This window comes from Oncorhynchus clarkii, chromosome 6 (assembly GCF_045791955.1).
Source record: "Oncorhynchus clarkii lewisi isolate Uvic-CL-2024 chromosome 6, UVic_Ocla_1.0, whole genome shotgun sequence".
In the NCBI taxonomy this organism is placed as follows: domain Eukaryota; kingdom Metazoa; phylum Chordata; class Actinopteri; order Salmoniformes; family Salmonidae; genus Oncorhynchus; species Oncorhynchus clarkii.
Genome location: NC_092152.1, coordinates 6,785,951 through 6,811,115, shown reverse-complemented (window position 1 = coordinate 6,811,115; position 25,165 = coordinate 6,785,951). Strand labels below are relative to the sequence as shown.

Below are 25,165 nucleotides of genomic sequence, written 5' to 3'. Positions count from 1 at the left end.
GAACAGGAAATGACTTTCAGAATGCTGATGAATCTGTACTAGAGCTGGTCACAGAGGAGGAACAGGAACATGAGAGCATTAACTATTATCAACCAAGAATGAGGACTTAAGAACATTTCCTGAAGAGGTGACAATATGGAAAAATGCTGTATTTGAGCCACAAACGCTCATTGAACCACATGACAGCATTTCCAATGTGTCAAAAACATCAAGTAAAACAAAGTATTCTAAGGCTGCATCATCCTCAGTGTCCTCTGCACCTCGAAAAGATGAACTGAATGTTAGAATGGAAAAATGGAACTGGAAACAGACACAGCAGCATATAATGTCAGACTGAATATCCTGGAGAGTGTTGAGTCAACTTCTCAATCCCATGCTGTGGCAGCCCACTTACTAAACCAACCAGATGGAACGAACTCTTATTTTGAGAACCAGGAACCTGAGGTCTATGAGGAACCTGAACCATCACCTGTTGAGTTTGCGGCATTAGGTGCAGTTCCAAAGATCCCACTACAAAGGGTTTTACAACAAACGACAACAAAGACATCAAAACCTATTCAGAAAACAGTCATAAACCCCATCCCTCAGCAGCCAACAGCAAGGTCTAGCAATCAACACAGAATCAACACTATGGGTATTGTGGGAGCAAATAAAACACATAGACAAACACATAGGCGCCTAGGGCAACTGGACACACTAAAGATGGAGACACATAGTCTGCTGATCTTAAATAACCACATGAAGAGAAGGTGACACATAGGCGCCTAGGACAGCTGGACATACCAAGGTCAGAGGGATATACAAAGGAGGGGGTCAGCCAAATGACCAACTGATGGACTATAGAAATAGGCCACATATTTTAGGACATGGAGATGCTGAAGGAATGTCAGTAGAGACACATAGTCTACGAATCCTAATAAGGACAGACATACCAAAGAACACACCAGGCTGAACGTAAGGGGGCCCATAGCATAAGATAGGCATGTATTATTTTTGGGACATGAAGAGGTCCTGTCACCATTATAACTTGACTGAAAGCAGATATGGGCGTTATCGAGCTGAACAAGCAGGATGCACAGATTGGGATATAATGGTGGCAGATGGACTGAGGGAAGTAACTTCATTTGCATGTGGGATGGACTCATATGTTGTATGTGTATAAATCAGAGCCAGTGCTCTGAAAAAGGCGTGTGTTCCGCGGACCACTCCGGCTTGCTTTCCGTTGTATTAAAAGCCTATATTGATTTCACAAGTTCTTGCAAGTGTCATATTTGAACCGATTTTCTACGACAGTATCAGCCATAATACCAGCCATGATAACCTCTCTACTGTCATGCAAAAGCAGAATGAAATTGCTGACCTCCTTGTACTACAGCACAAACAGGCTACACTCGCTGTTAGGGAGATACCTATGTTTTCATTCATGCGTGCATTTGAGCATGGCATAGAAGAGAAGACCAGCAGTCACCAGGATAGGCTCTGTTACCTAGAACAGTACCCCTCTGGTCAGCAGTCACCAGGATAGGCTCTATTACCTGGAACAGTACACCTCTGGTCAGCAGTCACCAGGATAGGCTCTATTACCTGGAACAGTACACCTCTGGTCAGCCCAAGGATCTGGTCTGTAGTTGTCTGCATATGGAAGGCAGAAGAGGCAACGCGGAGTCTAAGAGGTTGTTAAAGGAACACTTTGGCAATGAAATCAAAGTCACCACTACTAACATGGAAAAAGGAACTGGACAAACATCAAAGCAGATGATGGAAAGGGACTGGGTGGCTATGCACTCTATCTTAGAGGTTGTTGTAATGCTATGCACTCTATCTAGGTTGTTGTAATGCTATGCACTCTATCATAGAGGTTGTTGTAATGCTATGCACTCTATCTAGGTTGTTGTAATGCTATGCACTCTATCTTAGAGGTTGTTGTAATGCTATGCACTCTATCTAGGTTGTTGTAATGCTATGCACTCTATCTTAGAGGTTGTTGTAATGCTATGCACTCTATCTAGGTTGTTGTAATGCTATGCACTCTATCATAGAGGTTGTTGTAATGCTATGCACTCTATCTAGGTTGTTGTAATGCTATGCACTCTATCTTAGAGGTTGTTGTAATGCTATGCACTCTATCTAGGTTGTTGTAATGCTATGCACTCAATCTTAGAGGTTGTTGTAATGCTATGCACTCTATCTAGGTTGTTGTAATGCTATGCACTCTATCTAGGTTGTTGTAATGCTATGCACTCTATCATAGAGGTTGTTGTAATGCTATGCACTCTATCTTAGAGGTTGTTGTAATGCTATGCACTCTATCTAGGTTGTTGTAATGCTATGCACTCTATCTTAGAGGTTGTTGTAATGCTATGCACTCTATCTTAGAGGTTGTTGTAATGCTATGCACTCTATCTAGGTTGTTGTAATGCTATGCACTCTATCATAGAGGTTGTTGTAATGCTATGCACTCAATCTTAGAGGTTGTTGTAATGCTATGCACTCTATCTTAGAGGTTGTTGTAATGCTATGCACTCTATCTTAGAGGTTGTTGTAATGCTATGCACTCTATCTAGGTTGTTGTAATGCTATGCACTCTATCATAGAGGTTGTTGTAATGCTATGCACTCTATCTAGGTTGTTGTAATGCTATGCACTCTATCATAGAGGTTGTTGTAATGCTATGCACTCTATCTTAGAGGTTGTTGTAATGCTATGCACTCTATCATAGAGGTTGTTGTAACGCTATGCACTCTATCATAGAGGTTGTTGTAATGCTATGCACTCTATCTTAGAGGTTGTTGTAATGCTATGCACTCTATCTTAGAGGTTGTTGTAATGTTATGCACTCTATCTTAGAGGTTGTTGTAATGCTATGCACTCTATCATAGAGGTTGTTGTAACGCTATGCAAGACCTACAGAACATGGAAGAGCTTAATCTTCCCTCCAACATAACAGGCCAAAATATTGCAGGATACGTTGTATGGAGATATTCAATATCCCCTGTCCAACAAAAGGTTTTTTAAAAAACTAAACATCAGCAGATTCAAAACAGCAGTTCAAGTCCAAGAGTAGGGGAAGCAGCTTTGCCACTGCAGTAGATGTAGTGTCAGTTTGCAACTCTAAAAAAACTTTAAAAGAACAAACATTCAAAGTAAAGAGACCAGACACCTGCCCTTCTGATGCTCCCAGTAGTAAAGAGACCAGACACCTGCCCTTCTGATGCTCCCAGTAGTAAAGAGACCAGACACCTGCCCTTCTGATGCTCCCAGTAGTAAAGAGACCAGACACCTGCCCTTCTGATGCTCCCAGTAGTAAAGAGACCAGACACCTGCTCTTCTGATGCTCCCAGTAGTAAAGAGACCAGACACCTGCCCTTCTGATGCTCCCTGTAGTAAAGAGACCAGACACCTGCCCTTCTGATGCTCCCAGTAGTAAAGAGACCAGACACCTGCTCTTCTGATGCTCCCAGTAGTAAAGAGACCAGACACCTGCCCTTCTGATGCTCCCAGTAGTAAAGAGACCAGACACCTGCCCTTCTGATGCTCCCAGTAGTAAAGAGACCAGACACCTGCCCTACAAATTGACAAGTTCAAACTGACGTTTGTAAAAGCGTGAGAGTGGGAGGAAGGTTAAGCAAAGCTGCTATGCCTACGGAACTAAAGACTTTTACGATCCTGGCCAAAGACTCCCACATCTCCAGACTGATCTTATTCCACATCCATGAGCAGGTTCGCCACTCTGGGAGAGGTCACATGCTTTCCATACTTCACCAGCAATATTGGATACCCTGTGCCAAACTCTTAGCAAGGAAGATCCTTAAGAGATGTGTCTTATGCAGGTGATGTAAGCTAGAGCTGGAGAACAGAAGATGGCCGACCTTCCACAAGATCGGGTGTCACCTGATTTGCTGCCATTCACCCATGTGGGCATAGATTACTTCAGCCCCATAGAGGTGAAGCGAGGCCGCGTTCATGTGTAATGGTATGGTGGGATCTTTACTTACCTAGTGAGTTGAGCTGTCCATCTAGAAGTTGCTAGTTATCTGGATACTGATTCCTGTATCAATGGTCAGGTTCATCTGTCGAAGGGGCTCAGTAACAAGTGTCAAAACAGACAACGGCACCAACTTTGTTGGAACACACAGAGAGCTAGGAGAAGCTCTGGTAGAGCTGGAACACAACAAGATTCAAATGAATTACTGAAGGATGGAGTAACATGGCCAATCAACCCTCGCTCTGGAGCCCACCATGGGGGGTTATGGGAGAGGTTGATCCCTCTGGAGCCCACCATGGGGGGTTATGGGAGAGGTTGATCCGTCTGTAGCCCACCATGGGGGGTTATGGGAGAGGTTGATCCGTCTGGAGCCCACCATGGGGGGTTATGGGAGAGGTTGATCCCTCTGGAGCCCACCATGGGGGGTTATGGGAGAGGTTGATCCGTCTGGAGCCACCATGGGGGGTTATGGGAGAGGTTGATCCGTCTGGAGCCCACCATGGGGGGTTATGGGAGAGGTTGAGCAGACTGGTGGAAAAAGATCCTCTATTCAGTCCCTAAAGAGCAAGTACTGGATGATGAGGCTTTGCAGAAGTTGAGGTGATCATGAACAACAGACCAATCACAACTGTAACAAATGACCATAATGATCTAGAACCCCTGACTGCTACCATCAGCTTCATCTGAAAACAAAGCCAGTCCTACCACCAGGACTATTCCAGAGAGGAGATCTACACTCATGATGGAGATGGAAGCAAGTACAATATATCACCTCTTCTGGAAGAGATGGATCAGGGAGTATCTTCCACTTATGCAGGAGTGGAACAAAAACTAAGAGAAACCTCAGTGCTAGTGACCTTGTGGTCATCGTCGATGACACCGCGCCAAGGAACTCTTGGCTAATGGGGCGTGTGGTGAAGGCTTTTCCAGGGTCAAAGGTCTTGTCCGGAGCGTCATGGTTAAAGACCAAGATCAACATATTACAGAGACCTATCAATAAACGCTGTCTTCTCCTGGAGGCAGCTGAGTGAGACACACACACACACACACACACACACACACACACACACACACACAGATCCATCTTTGAGTCAAGTCAAACTCTTACATTTTTGGACGTCAATTTTTGGATGTTGAACACTTGAACTCTGAGACTGAGATCAGTGGACTCTTGACCTATATGGGACCTTGTATACTTGTATATACAAAACCATTCAAAAGTTTGGGGTTACTTAGAAATGTCAACAACTGGCAGGTTCATTAAATAGTACCCACAAAACACCAATCTCAACGTCAACAGTGAAGAGGTGACTCCAGGATGCTGGCCTTCTAGGCAGAGTTGCAAAGAAAAAGCCACATCTCAGACTGGCCAATAAAAAGGAAAGATTTAGACGGGCAAAAGAACACAGACACTGGACAGCGATCTGACTTTTTCTTTGCAACTCTTCCATCATGGGGTGAAGCTGCCAGTTGAGGACTTGTGAGACATCTGTTTCTCAAACTACACACTCTAATGTACTTGTCCTCTTGCTCAGTTGTGCACCGGGGCCTCCCACTCTTTCTCTTCTGGTTAGAGACAGTTTGCGCTGTTCTTTGAAGTACACAGCGTTGTATGAGATTTTCAGTTTCTTGGCATTTTCTCACATGGAATAGCCTTCATTTCTCAGAACCAGAATAGACTGACAAGTTTCAGAAGAAAGTCTTTGTTTCTGACCATTTTGAGCCTGTAATCGAACCCACAAATGCTGATGCTCCAGATGCTCAACTAGTCTAAAGAAGGCCAGTTTTACTGCTTCTTTAATCAGAACAACAGTTTTCAGCTGTGCTAACATAATTACAATGATTAGTTAGCCTTTTTAAAATGATAAACTTGGATTAGCTAACACAACGTGCCATTGGAACACAGGAGTGATGGTTTGCTGATAATGGTTCTCTGTACACCTATGTAGATATTCCATTAAAAATCAGCCGTTTCCAGCTACAATAGTCATTTACAACATTAACAATGTCTACACTGTATTTCTGATCAATTTGATGTTATTTGAATGGACAAAAAAAAATGCTTTTCTTTCAAAAACAAGGACATTTCTAAGTGACCCCAAACTTTGAACGGTAGTGTAGCTATGAACCGTAATAGTGCTCTGGTATAGAATGTTTTGTGAATTGGCTCTATTTTTTAAATATTAAGTAACTGTAATGTTTTCAGTGCTGTTAACAATTATGGGCCGGTATGTTAGAGCCGATGTGGACATATTTCTATAAAAGACAGAACATACAGAGCTCCATGTAAAGGTGTGTAAATATATGAAATATGAATGTATATGATGAAATATCAGGTACCTTGATGATTTAAATTGACCTCATTGAGATATATTCCTTTGTTATAAGTGTACCTTAGGTTTTAGCTCCTCCTCTTGACCATTCATTGTACTGTGGTCAGTGTGTTAGTGACAGGATAAAGACAGGAAGTTGGGCCTTCGGGGGATGGGGAGTCCTAGCTAGACACGGGAGTGGTATAGTCTTTTAACCAGACAACATACAGGTCATATTATGTATTTTTCACGTCAAGTAATCTATGCTTTAAGTTGATCGGAGAATATGTTTTTTTGTGAGATATAAGAAGAATAAACCTTTTTGTTGCACCATATCCCTGGATCTCATTGAATGTTTTGGCCGTTTGGGAACTTGGAATGTGGACTGTATGCGTCTGAAACAACCCCACTTCAGGCTTGGGAAGTGGTTCTGGTCAAGAGGAAGGAAGCCCCTACAATCATCATAAATATGGAAGAACTGTTCAGAATTGTTTTGGCTGGGAAGCATGCAGACGCCTTAATTCAGCCTCCCATACTTACAGCCCTTACCCCCAGGCCTGTCCGCTGTGTAACGGATGTGAAACGGCTAGCTTAGTTAGCGGTGAGCGCTAAATAGCGTTTCAATCGGTGACGTCACTTGCTCTGAGACCTTGAAGTAGTGGTTCCCCTTGCTCTTCAAGAGCTGTGGCTTTTGTGGAGCGATGGGTAACGATGCTTCGTGGGTGTCAGTTGTTGATGTGTGCAGAGGGTCCCTGGTTCGCGCCCGGGTATGGGCGAGGGGACGGTCTAAAGTTATACTGTTACACCTGCACAACATAACCCAAAATCAGCCTTTACTCGACAGTGGTATGTCTGACTTTCTGATTTGTAAATTCACCGCAGTTCCCAACATTGACCAGCAGGTGGTAATGATACTCTCTTCTCAGACAGTAAATGACCACCAGTCAGCTACATTTATTTTGTTAGGAGGGGATGGAAAAGCATTGAGACTATTTGTCATGGAAGCAATTTCACTCATTTACTCATGTGAATGTGTCCAAAGAGATAAGAGAAGCTAATATTGATAGTCACTGTTAAATCTTTACAGCTCAGGATAATATGACTATAATTAAAGATCATCACTACCATCTGCTGGCTGGATCGGTCTTCTGATTTTAATTGAAACAGTTTTCAGAACTTCAGAGATGATGAACTAAAATAGATGATAGAAGATGGCACCGTGCTGTATTTTTACATTTTACCATAAGATCTGGAGTCCAGTAATTGTCATACTTTTTTAGTAATCGAAACCACAACTTTGGCATTGCAAGCGCTATGCTCGACCAACTGAGCTACATTCTTAAAATCTGATTTTAACCCTAAATCACACTGCTAACCTTATGCCTAACATTAAACTAAGATCAGAAATGTACATTTCTGTTTTCATGACATGTTACGAAGGCCTGTAGACAATTTGGACTTTGTGGCTGGGTTTTCTAATAACCAGAGAGGCTGGGGGGAGGAGTTTACTCCAAATACCTGAGCAAAGGGGAAAGTTGTGTCTCAGTATAGGACTGAGGTGTAGATTGTTCTGTAAAAACGTGTAGATATGCACATATAGTGACTATTAGAGTGGTTATGGATTTAAATAAACTATTTTGAATGTGAAGTGGAGGACGTGAAGACCAGTAAAGGTAAGAGGAGATCTCAGTATATTTCACTTTCCAAACTAGACACAACAGTCCTGTTTTAAAACAATGAGGACTGGAGAACGAGGAAGTGATGTTTGTATCTGTGTGATTGAGCAAAAGAGAGAATTTGATGAAAGGTAATGATGTAAATATGAATGTTTTCTCTTTTTATTGCAGTTAAAATGGCAGAGTCCAGAGTTCATAGTAAGTCACCATGCTATAATTAATGATTAACTTTTCTTTCATGTATCTGGGAGAACAGAACTAAACCAACTATTGAAAATGAAATGTGTTTGTGGTTTAATTTGTCTTTATGTGTAAATGTGTGTCTGGATGAAATGTGTTTGTAACATGAGGAGTTGTAGCTGAGTTTGTGTCTGTGAGAAACAGCTCTACTGCTCCACAGTGACCTCTCCCTCCAAACATCTCTTTATTATAGAACCCATTTAATCCAGTCTGACACAATATGGAAGAAAATCAACCTTTTGTACTTTACTGGCTCTAGAGAAGTTCAAGTTGTACATATCAACAAATAAGTTGTTCTCCTGAGTGGCACAGCTGTCTAAGGCACTGCATCTCAGTGTGAGAGGTGTCTCTACAGACTCTGGTTCAATTCCAGGCTGTATCACATGATTGGGAGTGGCATAGGGCAGAGCACAATTGGTCCAGTGTTTTCTGGGTGTCATTGTAAATAAGAATTTGTTCTGAACTGACTTGCCTTGTGAAATAAATATGTATCCAGAGCAATTAGGATTAAGTGCCTTGCTCAAGGGCATATCAACAGATGTTTTCCTAGTTTCCTCAGGGATTCAACCCAGCAACGTTTGGGTTACTGGTCCAATGCTCTTAAGTGCTCAGCTTCCTGACAAACATGTCTGACTAATGGAGAAATACAGAGCCTCTAATTTATTGTAATTTTATAATTTATTTTAGACGCCTGTATCTGTACTTGATTGTATAGGTTTGAGGGTATTGGCATGTGGGGATTAGGGCATGGGGGTAACAGGACTGGGGTGTGTGGGTCATTGAGTTTAGGTGTGTGGGTAAGTGGGCTGAGGTATATAGATATTGAGGTTGAGGAATAGGGGTAACAGGACTGGGGTGTGTGGGTCATTGAGTTTAGGTGTGTGGGTAAGTGGGCTGAGGTATATAGATATTGAGGTTGAGGAATAGGGGTAAATATCTGTTCATGTTATTATAGACAGAGCACTCTGTCACAACTGTGACCAAGAATAAAACATACTTTTAAATAAATAAATAATCAAAATGGATGACATGTTAGGCTACTAGTGGCATAAGATTAGCATAGTGGCATGTCTGGGAAAGATGTGGGAACAAATGGGATAATATCATTCTAGATTGTAGCATCACATTCTTCTATGACATATAGACTTTCCTTCAAATGAATCTGTCTGTCTGGGATTGTGGGGGTTGTATTTTAGAATTGACATGGTCCTGGTTGTTGTATGTCTGTTGTAGTTTTTAATTCAGCTGTGTTTATAAATGTACTGAGAGGATTTGTGTTCCTGACACAGATGATGTCATTAAACATAAAATGTTCTCTCTTTCTGAACAGATCAGTTTAAACTCACATCAGAAGACCATGTGAGGGCTGATGTTGGTGAAGAGGTCACCCTCCCCTGTCACCTCTCACCTGACACCAGTGCTGTTGCCACGACGATCAGGTGGTTTAAAGGGACAGAGTGTATTTACCTGTATAAGAATGGCCAGGTGACAGAGAGGAGTGGCTATGAGGGCAGAGTGAGTCTGATCACCCAGGAGCTGGAGAGAGGCAGCGTGTCTCTGAGGCTGAGAGACTTCAGGAGGCCAGATACAGGAGTCTACATCTGTCAGGTCATCCATGGAGAACAGAAGGAGGAGGCTGCAGTGGGTTTATTGGACAGAGGAGGTAAGTGTTCTAGAACTCCAGTAATGTTTCTAAACACCTAAACAACAACAATAACAACCAGTCTCTTTCCCTGTACAGAACACTTGTACTTTCTCATGTAGGTAGGAGTTCATAGTAGGAGTTACAGATGAATAGACTAGATTCATTCTGAATATCAACTAGTTACAATGCATATTACCATCACTCTGAGCTTTGAGCTGGTCCTAAAGCATTAGAACCATTCCAACATTAATGTCACGTCCCTTGATTGTCATTAGTAATGAATGTGATGAACACTCACACCCCTCTGATGTATATCACATCACTATTGTATTTCCAATAGGATGTATGGTATTTCATTAAATTATGTAATGAGACAGAAATTCAATGAACGATAATAACTAATACATTCTGTTTTACATGATCATTATTCATGACTCTCCATCTTGGATAATGGATGATCAGGATCAGGTGAGTAATTACTTATTTGTCTGTTTTGTTTATTGACAACCAATAACACAAGACAAAGAACAGACCAGAGTGTTAATCTGATACTATAAAAACTACAGGCCTTGTGAACAGCAGTGTGTCTTCTTCAAGGCTACAAATTAAATCAGTTTCTTTACATTTATCAATACTCTCCCCAAATGTTCTCAAGGTAGGTTGAATTAAGATGTATAGATGTACTTCAAATTATCCAGAATGTTTATACCATAGTCCTCCCACAATATATCTGCCATAGAGGTCAACATTTCATATTGTTGTCCCACAATATATCTGCTATAGAGGTCAACATTTCACACTCCAAAATGAACATGGAATCAGCTTGAATTCAGTTTGATGTCCTAGTATGAATCAATCTGTGATGTTTAGACTGTTCCAATAGTAGCACTGCTTACATCCCTTTCCCTAGATGTACATTAGTAATGAATGTGATGAACAGTCATATCAATATGATGTATGGTATTTCATTGAATTATGTAATGAGACAGAAATTCAATGAACAATAATAACTAATGCATTCTGTTTTACATGATCATTATTCATGACTCTCCATCTTGGATAATGGATGATCAGCATTTGGTGAGTAATTACTTATTTGTCTGTTTTGTTTATTGACAACCAATAACACAAGACAAAGAACAGACCAGAGTGTTAATCTGATACTATAAAAACTACAGGCCTTGTGAACAGCAGTGTGTCTTCTTCAAGGCTACAAATTAAATCAGTTTCTTCACATTTATCAAAACTCTCCCCAAATGTTCGCAAGGTAGATTGGATTAAGATGTATAGATGTTCTTCAAATTATCCAGAATTTTCATATCATAGATCTCCCACAATATAACTGCTATGGAGGTCAACATTTCACATAGTTCTCCCACAATATATCTGCTATAGAGGTCAATATTTCACATAGTCCTCCCACTATATATCTGCTATAGAGGTCAACATTTCACATAGTCCTCCCACTATATATCTGCCATAGAGGTCAACATTTCACACTCTTAAATGAAAATAGAATCAGCTTGAATTCAGTTTGATGTCCCAGTATGAATCATTCTGTGATGTTTAGACTGTTCCAATAGTAGCACCACTTACATCCCTTTCCCTAGATGTACATTAGGAATGAATGTGATGAACAGTCATTCCAATATGACGGATGGTATTTTATTAAATTATTTTAATGAGACAGAAATTCAATGAACAATAATGAATAATGCATTCTGTTTTACATGATCATTATTCATGACTCTCCATCTTGGATAATGGATGATCAGGACAACGTGAGTAATTACTTATTTGTCTGTTTTGTTTATTGACAACCAATAACACAAGACAAAGAACACACCAGAGTGTTAATCTGATACTATAAAAACTACAGGCCTTGTGATCAGCAGTGTGTCTTCTTCAAGACCACAAATTAAGTCAGTTTCTTTACATTTATCAAAACTCTCCCAAAATGTTCTCAAGGAAGGTTGGATTAAGATGTATAGATGTTCTTCACATTCTACTGAATGTATATTCCATAGAACCCTGCCTCCTGACACAATATCCTGTATCTGACTGTGGCAAACCTCTTCAAGGTTAGGAGCGTTTGTCACAAATTAAGTGGTAAACTGTCACCAAATCACCCAAGAATGAGAGTTCTTTCGAACAGGACAGTACCTGTGTGTTTGTTTCTCCGTCCTGGTCCACCCAGGCCGTAGGCGAGGTCAAGGATAGCAGGGTTCGGTACACGAATCGGGTTCTCGGTAGGTCCAGGTCCAAACGCCAACAGGTAAATCCAAAACAATCCAGCTCATACACGGTAAATCCAGCCAATCTCTATTGTCTCTTTCTCTATTGTTCATAGATCCTTCCAGCACTCTCTCTCTTCCTGGTTTTTCTTGACCCTTTATCTGTGGGTCGGCTCCACCTTCTGAGGGTTCCCCTTGCTTCTGGGACTTGTAGTTTTGGCGGTCTGCCTTTTTGTGATCTGTAGTTCTGACAGGGGTGGCCATTTTAGTGATCGGGCAGAGCCCGTTTATTAGTTCTGCTCTCACATACCTACCATTTATCACTCGACCCCCTTCTTTGCCACACATCTCTCCCCCTAGATCCGACCCCCTAGGTCGGGCTACCGCAGCAAAATATGCGCGCATGTGGGATAACCCATCCACGTTTCCCATTTCCTTCCCTGCTCTGTGTTTCAAGTCAAAATGAAACGGTTGGAGACTCAAAAACCACCGCATCACCCGAGCGTTCTTCTCTTTAGCCCTATGCATCCAGGTGAGTGGGGCATGGTCACTGATGAGGGTGAAGTGGCGCCCCAGCAGGTAGTACTTCAGGCTTTCTAGAGCCCACTTTACTGCCAGCGCCTCTTTCTCAACGACTGAGTAGTTGGTTTCCCGTGGTTCCAGCTTCCTGCTTAAAAACAGGATGGGGTGTTCCACCCCTTCTACCTCTTGGGATAGCACTGCTCCCAAGCCGACCTCTGAGGCATCCGTCTGAACCACAAACTCTCTCTCAATGTCTGGTACCACCAGCACTGGATTACAGCAGAGAGCCTCCTGTAATGTCCTAAATGCTTTGGTGGCCCTTTCATCCCATTTGACCATGTTTGGCCCTCTGGCTCTAGTCATGTCGGTAAGTGGGGCGGCCACTGTGGCATAACTTGGGATGAACTTCCGGTAGTAACCGGTCAGCCCTAGGAAGGCTCGAACCTGCTTCTTATTTACTGGTTTCGGCCATTCTCTAATTGCCTTCACCTTCTTACGTTGGGGTTTGATTAACCCTCTTCCCACAGTGTATCCCAGATTCTCTGTTTCCTCTAACCCCACATAACACTTGGCAGGGTTTGCCGTGAGCCCTGCCTTTCTAAGGGCGTCTAACACTGCCTGTACCCGGGGTAAGTGGGATTCCCAATCTGGGATGTAGATCCCCACGTCATCTAAATAAGCTGCGGTGTATGCTTTGTGCGGTTTTAGGACTTTGTCCTTGAGCCGTTGAATGGTGGCTGGTGCCCCGTGTAAGCCGAATGGCATGACGGTGTATTGAAACAAACCGTCAGGGGTTGCAAAGGCTGTCTTTTCTTTGGCCCTGGGGGTCAGAGGAATTTGCCAGTACCCTTTTGTCAGATCAAGGGTCGTAATGTACCGAGCATTACCAATTTTCTCCAGTAGTTAATCTACTCGGGGCATTGGGTAGGCATCAAACTTGGAGATTTCATTTACCTTCCGAAAGTCGTTACAGAACCGCAAAGACCCATCGGGCTTGGAGACCATCACAATTGGGCTAGAACACTCACTATGTGACTCTTCGATCACTCCAGCTGTCAACATTTTCTCCGTCTCTGCTCTAATCGCGGCCCGTCGAGCCTCGGGTACCCGATATGGCACATATGTCAGAGTCAAGGCCCGCGGGCCACATCCGGCCCGCAAGAAGGTTTTTTACGGCCCCTGGGATGATCTTGATTTATTATTAGAACCGGCCCGCAGCAAGCCGGCAGCCCGCAGATCTTTTACACGCACCAATACTACATTTCCCACAATGCAAAGGTGACGCACCGAGCAGTAGGCTGCTTCATTTCAATATTTATTGGCACAGCAGTCGTCAGCATCACAGTAAAATTAACTTTCAGATACCCATCAAAAATGGCAAAACGGAAGGTGGATACTGAGAACCGGGGGTTTCAAACAAGGTGGGAGTCGGAGTATATGTTCACGAAGGTAGCTGGAAAACCTGTGTGTCTTCTGTGTGGAGAAAGTGTGGCGGTACTGAAAGAGTATAATCTGAGACGACATTATGAAACGAAACACGCGGACAAAAACAAGAATATGGACATGGAACAAAGGCTACAAAAGGCAGAGGAATTAAAACGAGGCCTCAAATCTCGACAGGCTCTGTTCAAAAAAGCCAAATCACAAGGCCAGGCTGCTGTCAAGGCCAGTTTTATTTTGGCAGAAGAGATCGCTAAATCAGCCCGGCCATTTACGGAGGGGGATTTCATCAAAAACTGCATGATTAAAGTTTGTGACGAAGTTTGCCCAGAAAAAAGGCAACTCTTTTTAAATGTGAGTCTGAGCAGAAACACCATTGCCGAGAGAGTAGACCAGTTGTCCATCAATCTAAAAGAGCAGCTTGTGAAAAAGGGAAAAGATTTTATTGCATATTCCTTGGCTGTGGATGAGAGCACCGACATTTCTGACATTGCCCAGTTGTCAATTTTCATCCGCGGAGTGGACTCCAACCTAAGCGTGACAGAGGAGTTTTTGGCTTTACGTCCTATGCATGGCACAACTACGGGGCATGATTTGTATGAAGAGGTGTCAAGATGTGTAAATGAGATGGAGCTGCCTTGGGAAAAACTCGTGGGTTTGACAACCGACGGAGCACCTGCGATGTGTGGACACAGGAGCGGACTGGTGGCGAAGATACGGGAAAAGATGCAAGAGGAAAACGCGACAGGTGAGCTGACAGCTTATCATTGTATCATACACCAGGAAGCGTTGTGCGGTAAAGCCTTGAAAATGGAGCATGTAATGAGCATCATCACGCGCACAGTTAACTTTATCAGAGCCAAAGGTTTGAATCACCGCCAGTTCAAGGCATTTCTGACGGAGTTAGAAACGGAGCATGGTGATTTGCCTTATCACACAGAGGTGCGATGGCTAAGCCAGGGAAAGGTGCTTCAAAGATGTTTCGAGCTTCGTGAGGAGATTTGTCTGTTCTTGGACAGCAAAGGGAAAGACACAACACAACTCCGAGACGAAATGTTTCTGTGTGAAATGGCTTTTCTGTGTGACATTACGAGTCATCTGAATGCAATAAACTTGCAGCTGCAGGGTCGGGATCGTGTCATCTCTGATATGTACAGTACAGTGAAGGCATTTAAAACCAAACTGACTCTGTGGGAGACGCAGATGCGGAAAGAAAATTTGAGCCACTTTCCCAGCTGCCAGACCATGAAAGAGAAGCTCTCTACCAGTGCGTTCCCGAGCACACAGGAACTGCTCGGTAACCCATTTGCTGTTGACGTGGAAAGCTCACCACCAAACCTCCAAATGGAGTTGATTGACCTCCAATGCAATGATGCACTGAGGGCAAAATATGCGGCAGTGGGTGCTGCGGAGTTCGCCCGTTTCCTCCCCGGCACAATGCCCCAGCTGCGCATCCAGGCTGCTCAAACGTTGTCTATGTTTGGCAGCACATACCTGTGTGAACAACTGTTTTCTTTGATGAACCTGAACAAAACATCACACAGAAGTCGACTTACTGCTGAACACCTCCACTCAATTCTGAGGATTTCTTCAGCTCAGAGCCTTACCCCGAACATTGATGAACTTGTGGAAAAGATGGGACACCACCAAGTATCACCCTCAACCTCAAACAAGTGAACATTACTGTGCAATCACATATTTAGAGTTTTTACTCAGTTCAAGTTTAAAAGTTAAAATTTAATATTTGTTTTCACTGCATGTTACTTCTCCTTAAACAAAGTGTTGTTTTTGATTAATAGATTTTTGCACTTTATTTTTTTGTATTTCAATCCAATTATATTTTAAAAATATTTCAGTTGAGTGGATGATAGAAAATTGCTATTATTGTTTTTTCTTTGAAGTAAATTTAGCCCACTTTTGCTAAAATAGAAAATATAGTCTACTGATGGTGCCTTGAATACCGGTTTCTTTCATTTAATGTTCATGTTATGGGGATATTTATATAAAGGAAATTTGTCTTTTGTGTCTGTTGAAATTAAAGATTACTGACAGAGCCATAAGAAAATATTGCTTTATTTATCTGATCATATTGTAATATATTTGTTAGGTTTTCAGTAGGTTCAATTAGGTTCACTAGACTATATGCGTCATTTAAAAATTTTTCAATGAACATTCGAACAGTCCGGCCCTCGTCTTGTAGCTGATTTTTTTATTTGGCCCTCCGTCCATTTGACTTTGACACCCCTGCGATATGGCCTCATACTCACTTTTCTCCCTGGTAGGGAAACGATATCATGAGCCGTAACCTCAGTTCGGCCAGGTACCTCTGAAAACACATCTCTGTTTTTCTGGATCAGGGTCTTTACTTCCTGTACTTGCACTGGGGACAGAGTGGGTGAAATATTTACTTTGGCTGTCTCCTGAGTGTGTGTGGGGTATGTGACCATTAGTGTTTCTCTCTCTCTCCATGCTTTTAACAGGTTTATGTGATAAATCTGTTCCTGGGGCCGTCGACCTGGCTGTCGGATCCGATAATTGACTTCTCCTATTCTCTCCAATACTTCATATGGTCCTTTCCATGTGGCTAGTAGTTTAGACTCTACCGTGGGGATCAGCTCTAACACCTTATCTCCCGGTTGAAATTCCCTCAGGGTAGCCTGCCGGTTATAAGTGTGCCGCTGGTGCTCCTGTGCTTGTCTCATGTGCTCTCTGACGATGGGCATGACTGTGGCTATCCTGTCTTGCATTGCCGTGACGTGCTCTATGACACTAGTATACAGGGTGGATTGGTGCTCCCAGGTTTCCCGGGCGATGTCTAAGATTCCACAGGGATGCCTCCCATATACCAGCTCAAAGGGAGAAAACCCCAGCGAGGCTTGAGGAACCTCTCTAATGGCAAACATCAGATACGGCAACATGTAATCCCAGTTTTTCCCATCTTTATCGATTACCTTCCTGAGCATTGACTTCAGGGTTCGGTTGAATCTCTCAACCAGCCCGTCCGTCTGAGGATGGTAATCCGATGTCCTCAACTGTTTCACCTGCCACAGTTTACAAAGGTCCGCCATAAGGCGGGACATAAAGGGGGTCCCCTGGTCAGTAAGGATCTCCTTTGGAACCCCTACCCTGGTGAACAAGAGCACTAATTCCTTGGCGATATTTTTGGAAGCCATCGTCCGAAGGTGAATGGCTTCTGGGTAGCGAGTGGCATAATCTAGAATGACCAGAATGCATTGGTGCCCTCTGGCGGATTTGGGTAGTGGGCCCACTAAATCCATCGCTATCCTCTCAAATGGCATTTCGATTATGGGGAGTGGCACTAACGGGCTTCTAACAGCTGGTCGGGGAGCTGTTAACTGGCACTCCGGGCACTCTCCACAATGCCGAGCCACTTCAGCTTGAATTCCTGGCCAGTAAAACCTCCTTACAATCCGGGTTACAGTACACAATTACAGTCTCGGGTTTTATCGATACCAAGGTGTCCACCCAGAATGTGCCCATGAGCTAGATCCAGTACTGTCCTCCGGTACCGAGTGGGAACCAACAACTGTTCCACCACATCAACCCCTATTTTCGAGACTCTGTACACCAAACCCTTTTTCATGATGAAGTGGGGAAAACTATTAGGCATCATCCCAACAGTTATGGGAGTACCATCTACGACCTGCACATCTGCTCTGGCTTGCTGCAGGGTTGGATCCTGGTTTTGGGCAGTCCCGAAATTAGTCAAGGACCCTGCCAGGTCTGCTGGTTCTAGATCGTCGTCCTCTGGATTCAGATCGACCCCAGCCCCACTAGTACCGGGCTGTTCGTTATCAGCGAGGTTTGCCACTTCATCCTCCTCCTCCCCTACTAGCACCTGTGATGTTGTCCCCTGGGAGACCTCTTTTCTTGGCTTTGGTTGAAGGCCCCATGCTTCTTCCTGCTTGGTCAGGGTTGTTGGCTTCTCAAATATGCCATTCTTGTGGCCTAACTTCGCAAAGTTAGGAAAGTCTCTACCCAATATTACATCATATGGCATCTTTGGGACCACGCCGACCTCATAATCCAGCAGACCGTCCTCTCGAAGGTGGTAAGATATGCTTCCACATCATCCTGCGCTGTCATTTTTTGAAGAAAATGATTGGCCCACCTCTGGGTATTTGCAGCTGGTAATTGAGCCCCAATTTGGTCCGCTAGCCCCTTTAGGCCTTCTCTTAACTCCCGGGTGTTTCTTGCTCTTCTCTGAGCAGCTGGTTGGTGCGGTGCTGGACCTGTAACGTGTCCTGATACATTCGCATTGCATCCTGATGAGCTATTTGTTGAGCTCTAGTTGCCTCTTGTTGGGCAGCCGCCGCTTGTAACAGGGCCTGTATGGCTCCCTCCATACTCATTTTCCTGAGAAACTGTCCTAACCAAACAAAGCCACAAAAAAAAACCTGACTTCCCTTTGGAGTGCTAACTGAACATTTTTTATTTTTCTTCTACCTAACCAGTGGTATGGTTAGTCCATGCCCGCATTCTCCACCACGTATGGCAAACCTCTTCAAGGTTAGGAGCGTATGTCACAAATTAAGTGGTAAACTGTCACCAAATCACCCAAGAATGAGAGTTCTTTCGAACAGGACAGTACCTGTGTGTTTGTTTCTCCGTCCTGGTCCACTCAGGCCGTAGGCGAGGTCAAGGATAGCAGGGTTCGGTACACGAATCGGGTTCTCGGTAGGTCTAGGTCCAAACGCCTAAAGGTAAGTCCAAAACAATCCAGCTCATACACGGTAAATCCAGCCAATCTCTATTGTCTCTTTATCTATTGTTCATAGATCCTTCCAGCACTCTCTCTCTCTCTTCCTGGTTTTTCTTGACCCTTTATCTGTGGGTCGGCTCCACCTTCTGATGGTTCCCCTTGCTTCTGGGACTTGTAGTTTTGGCGGTCGGCCATTTTGTGATCTGTAGTTCTGACAGGGGAGATCCCGTTTATTAGTTCTGCTCTCACATATCTGCCATTTATCACTCAACCCCCTTCTTTGCCACACTGACATAGAGCCCAATGCTGGTTATCACAAACAATGACAATAATCATTTGATCAGAGATAGGCCAATATCAAAACAACATTATTTATGAAGTTAACCAGATCTTATTGGTGGCCACAGTCCCTACATGAGGGAGGCTTGAGTGACAGGATACATCTGATTGGTCCTGTTTGTTCTGTATATAGTGATGTCGTCTACCACACAGAACTCACCTCTCTGTTTTACACCATAGTCTCAGGATCACAGTATTTACAATGTGAGACCCAGGAGGACAAGCTGAAGAGGGAGGCATCAGCTGGTGAGCTTGGTAAGTATGAGAGAGTCTGGAGGAGAGAGGATTGAATCAGGGAACATGAGTGATGTCATTCAGTTTTTCAGACTAATTCATTTGTAATGTATCAAATAGTCAATAGACCAGTTGATGATTGGTTCAGCTCAGATAACTGTTGACTGGAGGAAATAATTGTACCACCTCCATCAAATGATAATGTCTTTATAGACATACTATTGAATTAATTAATACATTACTTATTCAAGCAACCAATTAAATATGTTAATTGCTCTCAGAGTTGAAGATGTTTAAAGAGATGATGAATCAACTAGAGGAGAAAGACACACAACTGGATGATATGACCCAGGAAGTGAGAGAGAAAGAGAGACTCCTGGATGATATGACCCAGGAAGTGAGAGAGAAAGACACACAACTGGACGATATGACCCAGGAAATGAGAGAGAAAGAGAGACTCCTGGAGGAGAAGAACCAGATAATGGAACAGAGGGACAAACTATTAGAAGAGAAAGAAAACCAACTGGAAGAGAAAGACAAGCAACTAAAGGATAGAGACATTCAACTAGAGGCTCTGAGAAAGAACCTGCAGGACAAGAAAAGCCAAGTAGAGAACTTCAGAGTCCTACTGCAGGAAAAATACCTTCAACTAGAGGACAGGAACCACAGACTGGGAGAGAAGGACAGACTACTGGAAGAGAGAGACACACAACTAAAGGATAGAGACATTCAACTAGAGGACAGCAACCACAGACTGGGAGAGAAGGACAGACTACTGGAAGAGAAAGAGAACCGACTAAAGGAAAAAGACCTTCAACTAGAGGACAGGAACCACAGACTGGGAGAGAAGGACAGACTACTGGAAGAGAGAGTCAAACAACTAAAGGATAGAGACATTCAACTAGAGGACAGAAACCACAGACTGGGAGAGAAGGACAGACTACTGGAAGAGAGAGACAAACAACTAAAGGATAGAGACATTCAACTAGAGGACAGAAACCACCGACTGGGAGAGAAGGACAGACTACTAGAAGAGAGAGTCAAACAACTAAAGGATAGAGACATTCAACTAGAGGACAGAAACCACAGACTGGGAGAGAAGGACAGACTACTGGAAGAGAGAGTCAAACAACTAAAGGATAGAGACATTCAACTAGAGGACAGAAACCACAGACTGGGAGAGAAGGACAGACTACTAGAAGAGAGAGACAAAGTACTGGAAGAGAGAGACAAACTACTAAAGGAAAAAGACATTCAACTAGAGGACAGAAACCACAGACTGGGAGAGAAGGACAGACTACTGGAAGAGAGAGACAAAGTACTGGAAGAGAGAGACAAGCAACTGGAAGATAGAGACAAACTACTGGAGGGAAAAGAAAATGAAATTAAAGAGAGGAAGCAGGAAGTAGAAGAGAGGAGGCAGGAACTAAAGGAGAGGAGACAGGAAGTAGAAGAGAAAGACAACCTACTAGAGGAGAGAGAGAACCAGTTAAAGGAGAGAGACAAACAGGTGGAGGATGTCAACAATGAAAATGCTGAACTGGGTAAGATTATTCACACCATTAATACATTTAGTCTTCTGTACTTTCCTCAATTCTCAGGTTATTGTCGACTCTCCACTGAGTTGTGAATATTGTTGTCCATCACTTCATACTTTCCCTCTGCATCATATTTCTGTCTAAAGTCTTTAACACAGAATTCAGATCCTAGTCCTCCTTTGTTATTTCAGCTCAACAGATATGTGATGTGAAGACTGAGGTAGAGAGACTGAGAAGAGAGATCTCAGCCCAGATGACTGGTGAGTGAGATATGTGATACTTAACATTTCAGGAGAAACCCAGAACTCCCCTTCAGTAGGTCTATGTGCCTTCATGTGTCACTGAGGTAAATGTTCCCATTCTAAATGGTTGTTCTATTATTCTAGAACATGGAGAGATGTCAGATACAGGTTCCATCCTCCCAGTCAGGAGGAGAAACAGCCTGAACCTTCCTCCATACAGTGAGTTATCAATATAGTCCTGTTGTCTCCTACTGTTTCTAGTCTATAGTGGACCATCCTTCCCTTAGTGAGTTATCAATATTGTCCTGTTGTCTCCTACTGTTTCTAGTCTATAGTGACCTTCCTCCACTTAGTGAGTTAGCAATATTGTCCTGTTGTCTCCTACTGTTTCTAGTCTATAGTGGACCATCCTTCACTTAGTGAGTTATCAATATAGTCCTGTTGTCTCCTACTGTTTCTAGTCTATAGTGGACCATCCTTCACTTAGTGAGTTATCAATATTGTCCTGTTGTCTCCTACTGTTTCTAGTCTATAGTGGACCATCCTTCACTTAGTGAGTTATCAATATTGTCCTGTTGTCTCCTACTGTTTCTAGTCTATAGTGACCATCCTTCACTTAGTGAGTTATCAATATTGTCCTGTTGTCTCCTACTGTTGTCTCTCTATGTTCTCCAATAATCTATATTTCACTATGATGTGTAATGTATTTGTAGTGTATTTGTAGTTTGTTTATACTATGTTTTAAATAAATACTATACTATGTTTTTGTCACTAATGAGTCTGTATGTTGACTATGTTGTGTTACAGTGAGAGGAGAGACCTCAGATACAGACCCCACATTACCACTGAGGAGGACAAACAGCATGGAGTTAATTCCTCCAGATAGTGAGTTATGGGTGTATATGATATTATATTTGACACTGTTGTACATCCTCCATATAGTGAGTTATGGATGTAGATGATATTATATTAGACACTGTTGTACATCCTCCATATAGTGAGTTATGGATGTAGATGATATTATATTAGACACTGTTGTACCTCCTCCATCTAGTGAGTTATGGATGTAGATGATATTATATTAGTCACTGTTGTACCTCCTCCATATAGTGAGTTATGGATGTAGATTATATTATATTAGACACTGTTGTACATCCTCCATCTAGTGAGTTATGGATGTAGATGATATTATATTAGACACTGTTGTACATCCTCCATATAGTGAGTTATGGATGTAGATTATATTATATTAGACACTGTTGTACATCCTCCACATAGTGAGTTATGGATGTAGATTATATTATATTAGACACTGTTGTACATCCTCCACATAGTGAGTTATGGATGTAGATTATATTATATTAGACACTGTTGTACATCCTCCATCTAGTGAGTTATGGATGTAGATGATATTATATTAGACACTGTTGTACATCCTCCAGAGAGTCAGGGTGTTGATCAGTGCTGTGTGTTGTGTTGCAGTGGGAGGAGAGAGCAGCAGTCCAGACTCCCCAGTGTCTCCCAGTGTGTCTGAGCTGAGACTGGTGCTGCTGGGGAGGACAGGGGCTGGGAGGAGTGCAGCAGGAAACACCATCCTGGGCAGAGAGGAGTTTGGGGCCCAGGCCAGCCCCTCTGCAGTGACCCAGAGGAGTAAGAGGAGAGAGGGGGACGTGTGTGGGAGACGGCTGGTGCTGGTGGACACTCCAGACTGGTTCTGTCCTGGACTCTCTCTGGAGGAGATGAGACAGGATGTGGGGCTCTGTGTCCGTCTGTCTGCCCCGGGACCCCACGCCTTCCTCCTGGTGATACCAGTGGAGCCCTCTAAGGGGGAGGAGAGAGGGGTGTTGGAGAGAATAGAGGAGATGTTTGGGGAGGGTTGTTGGGGACACACTGTGATTCTATTCACCCATGATGATGGCCTGAAAGAGCAGAGCATTGAGGAGTTTCTCCAAGCAGGAAGTCAGGACCTCCAGCAGCTTGTAGAGAAAAGTGGGAGCAGGTACCACGTCCTCAACATTAAGGACAGGGCCCATGGCACTCAGGTATCAGAGCTGCTGGATCAGGTAGAGGAGATGGTGGCAGGAAACAGAGAGAGATTCTACAGCAGTCAGACCTACCAGGAGGCAGAGGACCAGGTTAGAGAGATGGAGGGAAAGATCCAGAGAGAGAGAGGAGAGAGGAAACAGAGGGATGAGAGAGACTTGAGAGAGAGGCTTCAGAAGGAGTTGCAGGACTCTCTGATAAAGATAGAGGGAGTGATCCAGGAACATGAGGGAGATATCAGAACACTCAGGGAAAGAACCAGTGAACTGGAGAGACAGGTGGAAGAAGAGAGGGATGAGGAGAAGAAAAGAGAGCTGGAGAGGGAGCTGAAGAGGGAGTCTGATAGGAGGGAGGAGATGGAGAGAAAGCAGGAGAGATTTAGAGAGAAGAGAGAGAATGAGAGGAGGGAGATGGAGGAGAGACACAGACAGGAGATAGAGGAGATGATGGAGAACTATGAAGGAGAGGCCAGAGTTGAAGCAGAGAGAAACCTGATGAAGATAGTCCTGCCTGAGTTACAGAGGAACATCATGATCTCACAGACAAAGATGCAGAGGGAGTTCAGCAGACAGATGGAGGAGAGGGATAGACAGATGAAGGAGAAGGATAGACAGATGAAGGAGAAGGATAGAGAGATGGAGGAGAAGGATAGAGTGATTGTGGAAAGGGATGGAGATATAGAGGGACTGATAGAAAGACTGAGGGAAATGTGTAAATGAGTTATTGTAACCAGCCTGAAGAAGTGCTGGGATACATGGAGAGGTAGAAGAAGAGAGAGGAAGAAGACAGGGAGAACTGATGAAGATCTGAGGAATGTTTGGGAATATGTAACCTAGTTCACCATTTCACTGAATTGGCCTGACAACGAGGTTAGAGATGAGATGACTTTTTCATGGAGGGATTGGAGAAGCTAGAGATAATCACATTATATTTATCTGACAATGCAAGAACAACCTGATACTCTGTCCTGTGATGAGTGTCATGGTGGGAAAACAGGTCAGAATACTGTCTGATCCTGTCTAGAACAACCTGATACTCTGTCCTGTGATGAGTGTCATGGTGGGAAAACAGGTCAGAATACTGTCTGATCCTGTCTAGAACAACCTGATACTCTGTCCTGTGATGAGTGTCATGGTGGGATAACAGGTCAGAATACTGTCTGATCCTGTCTAGAACAACCTGATACTCTGTCCTGTGATGAGTGTCATGGTGGGAAAACAGGTCAGAATACTGTCTGATCCTGTCTAGAACAACATGATAGTCTGTCCTGTGATGAGTGTCATGGTGAGAAAACAGGTCAGAATACTGATCCTGTCTAGAACAACCTGATACTCTGTCCTGTGATGAGTGTCATGGTGAGAAAACAGGTCAGAATACTGTCTGATCCTGTCTAGAACAACCTGATACTCTGTCCTGTGATGAGTGTCATGGTGGGATAACAGGTCAGAATACTGTCTGATCCTGTCTAGAACAACCTGATAGTCTGTCCTGTGATGAGTGTCATGGTGAGAAAACAGGTCAGAATACTGATCCTGTCTAGAACAACCTGATACTCTGTCCTGTGATGAGTGTCATGGTGGGATAACAGGTCAGAATACTGTCTGATCCTGTCTAGAACAACCTGATACTCTGTCCTGTGATGAGTGTCATGGTGGGAAAACAGGTCAGAATACTGATCCTGTCTAGGTTAAAATCTGTACTTCTGCCCCTGAGCAAGGCAGTTAACCGAATGATCTCCGGTCGCCGAAGACACGGATGTCGATTATGGCAGCCCCCCCCCCCACCTCTGATTCAGAGTGGTTGGGTTAAATGCATAAGACACATTTCAGTTGAATAAATTCAGTTGAAAACGGATTACGTCCCCCCCCCCCCCTTTTACAGTGTCTAGAGAGAGAGTTAGGGAGGTCTGTAAAGATATTGATGAGATTTAACACAGAATTCCAAACCAACGTAGATTATTGACATTTGCACTGCAGCCTTTTAGAATGGAGA

General features: G+C 43.4%; 1 protein-coding gene across 2 annotated transcripts; it reads left to right on the top strand.

Annotated features, from left to right (window-relative positions):
* Positions 1-7,644: 7,644 nt before the first annotated feature.
* On the top strand, positions 7,645-24,310 carry LOC139410573 (trichohyalin-like). 2 transcript variants are annotated; one of them, XM_071155869.1, is made up of 9 exons: positions 7,645-7,970; positions 8,145-8,171; positions 9,544-9,876; positions 19,250-19,371; positions 19,632-20,894; positions 21,080-21,148; positions 21,275-21,349; positions 21,938-22,015; positions 22,613-24,310. In XM_071155869.1, exons 5-9 carry the CDS (start codon positions 19,640-19,642, stop codon positions 23,890-23,892), a joined length of 2,757 nt encoding a protein of 918 aa, XP_071011970.1. In that variant the 5' UTR covers positions 7,645-7,970; positions 8,145-8,171; positions 9,544-9,876; positions 19,250-19,371; positions 19,632-19,639; the 3' UTR covers positions 23,893-24,310. The 2 variants fall into 2 exon arrangements, with proteins under 2 accessions (XP_071011970.1, XP_071011968.1); XM_071155867.1 differs by lacking the exons at positions 7,645-7,970; positions 8,145-8,171; positions 9,544-9,876 and having other exon boundaries at positions 17,776-19,371.
* Positions 24,311-25,165: the final 855 nt, after the last annotated feature.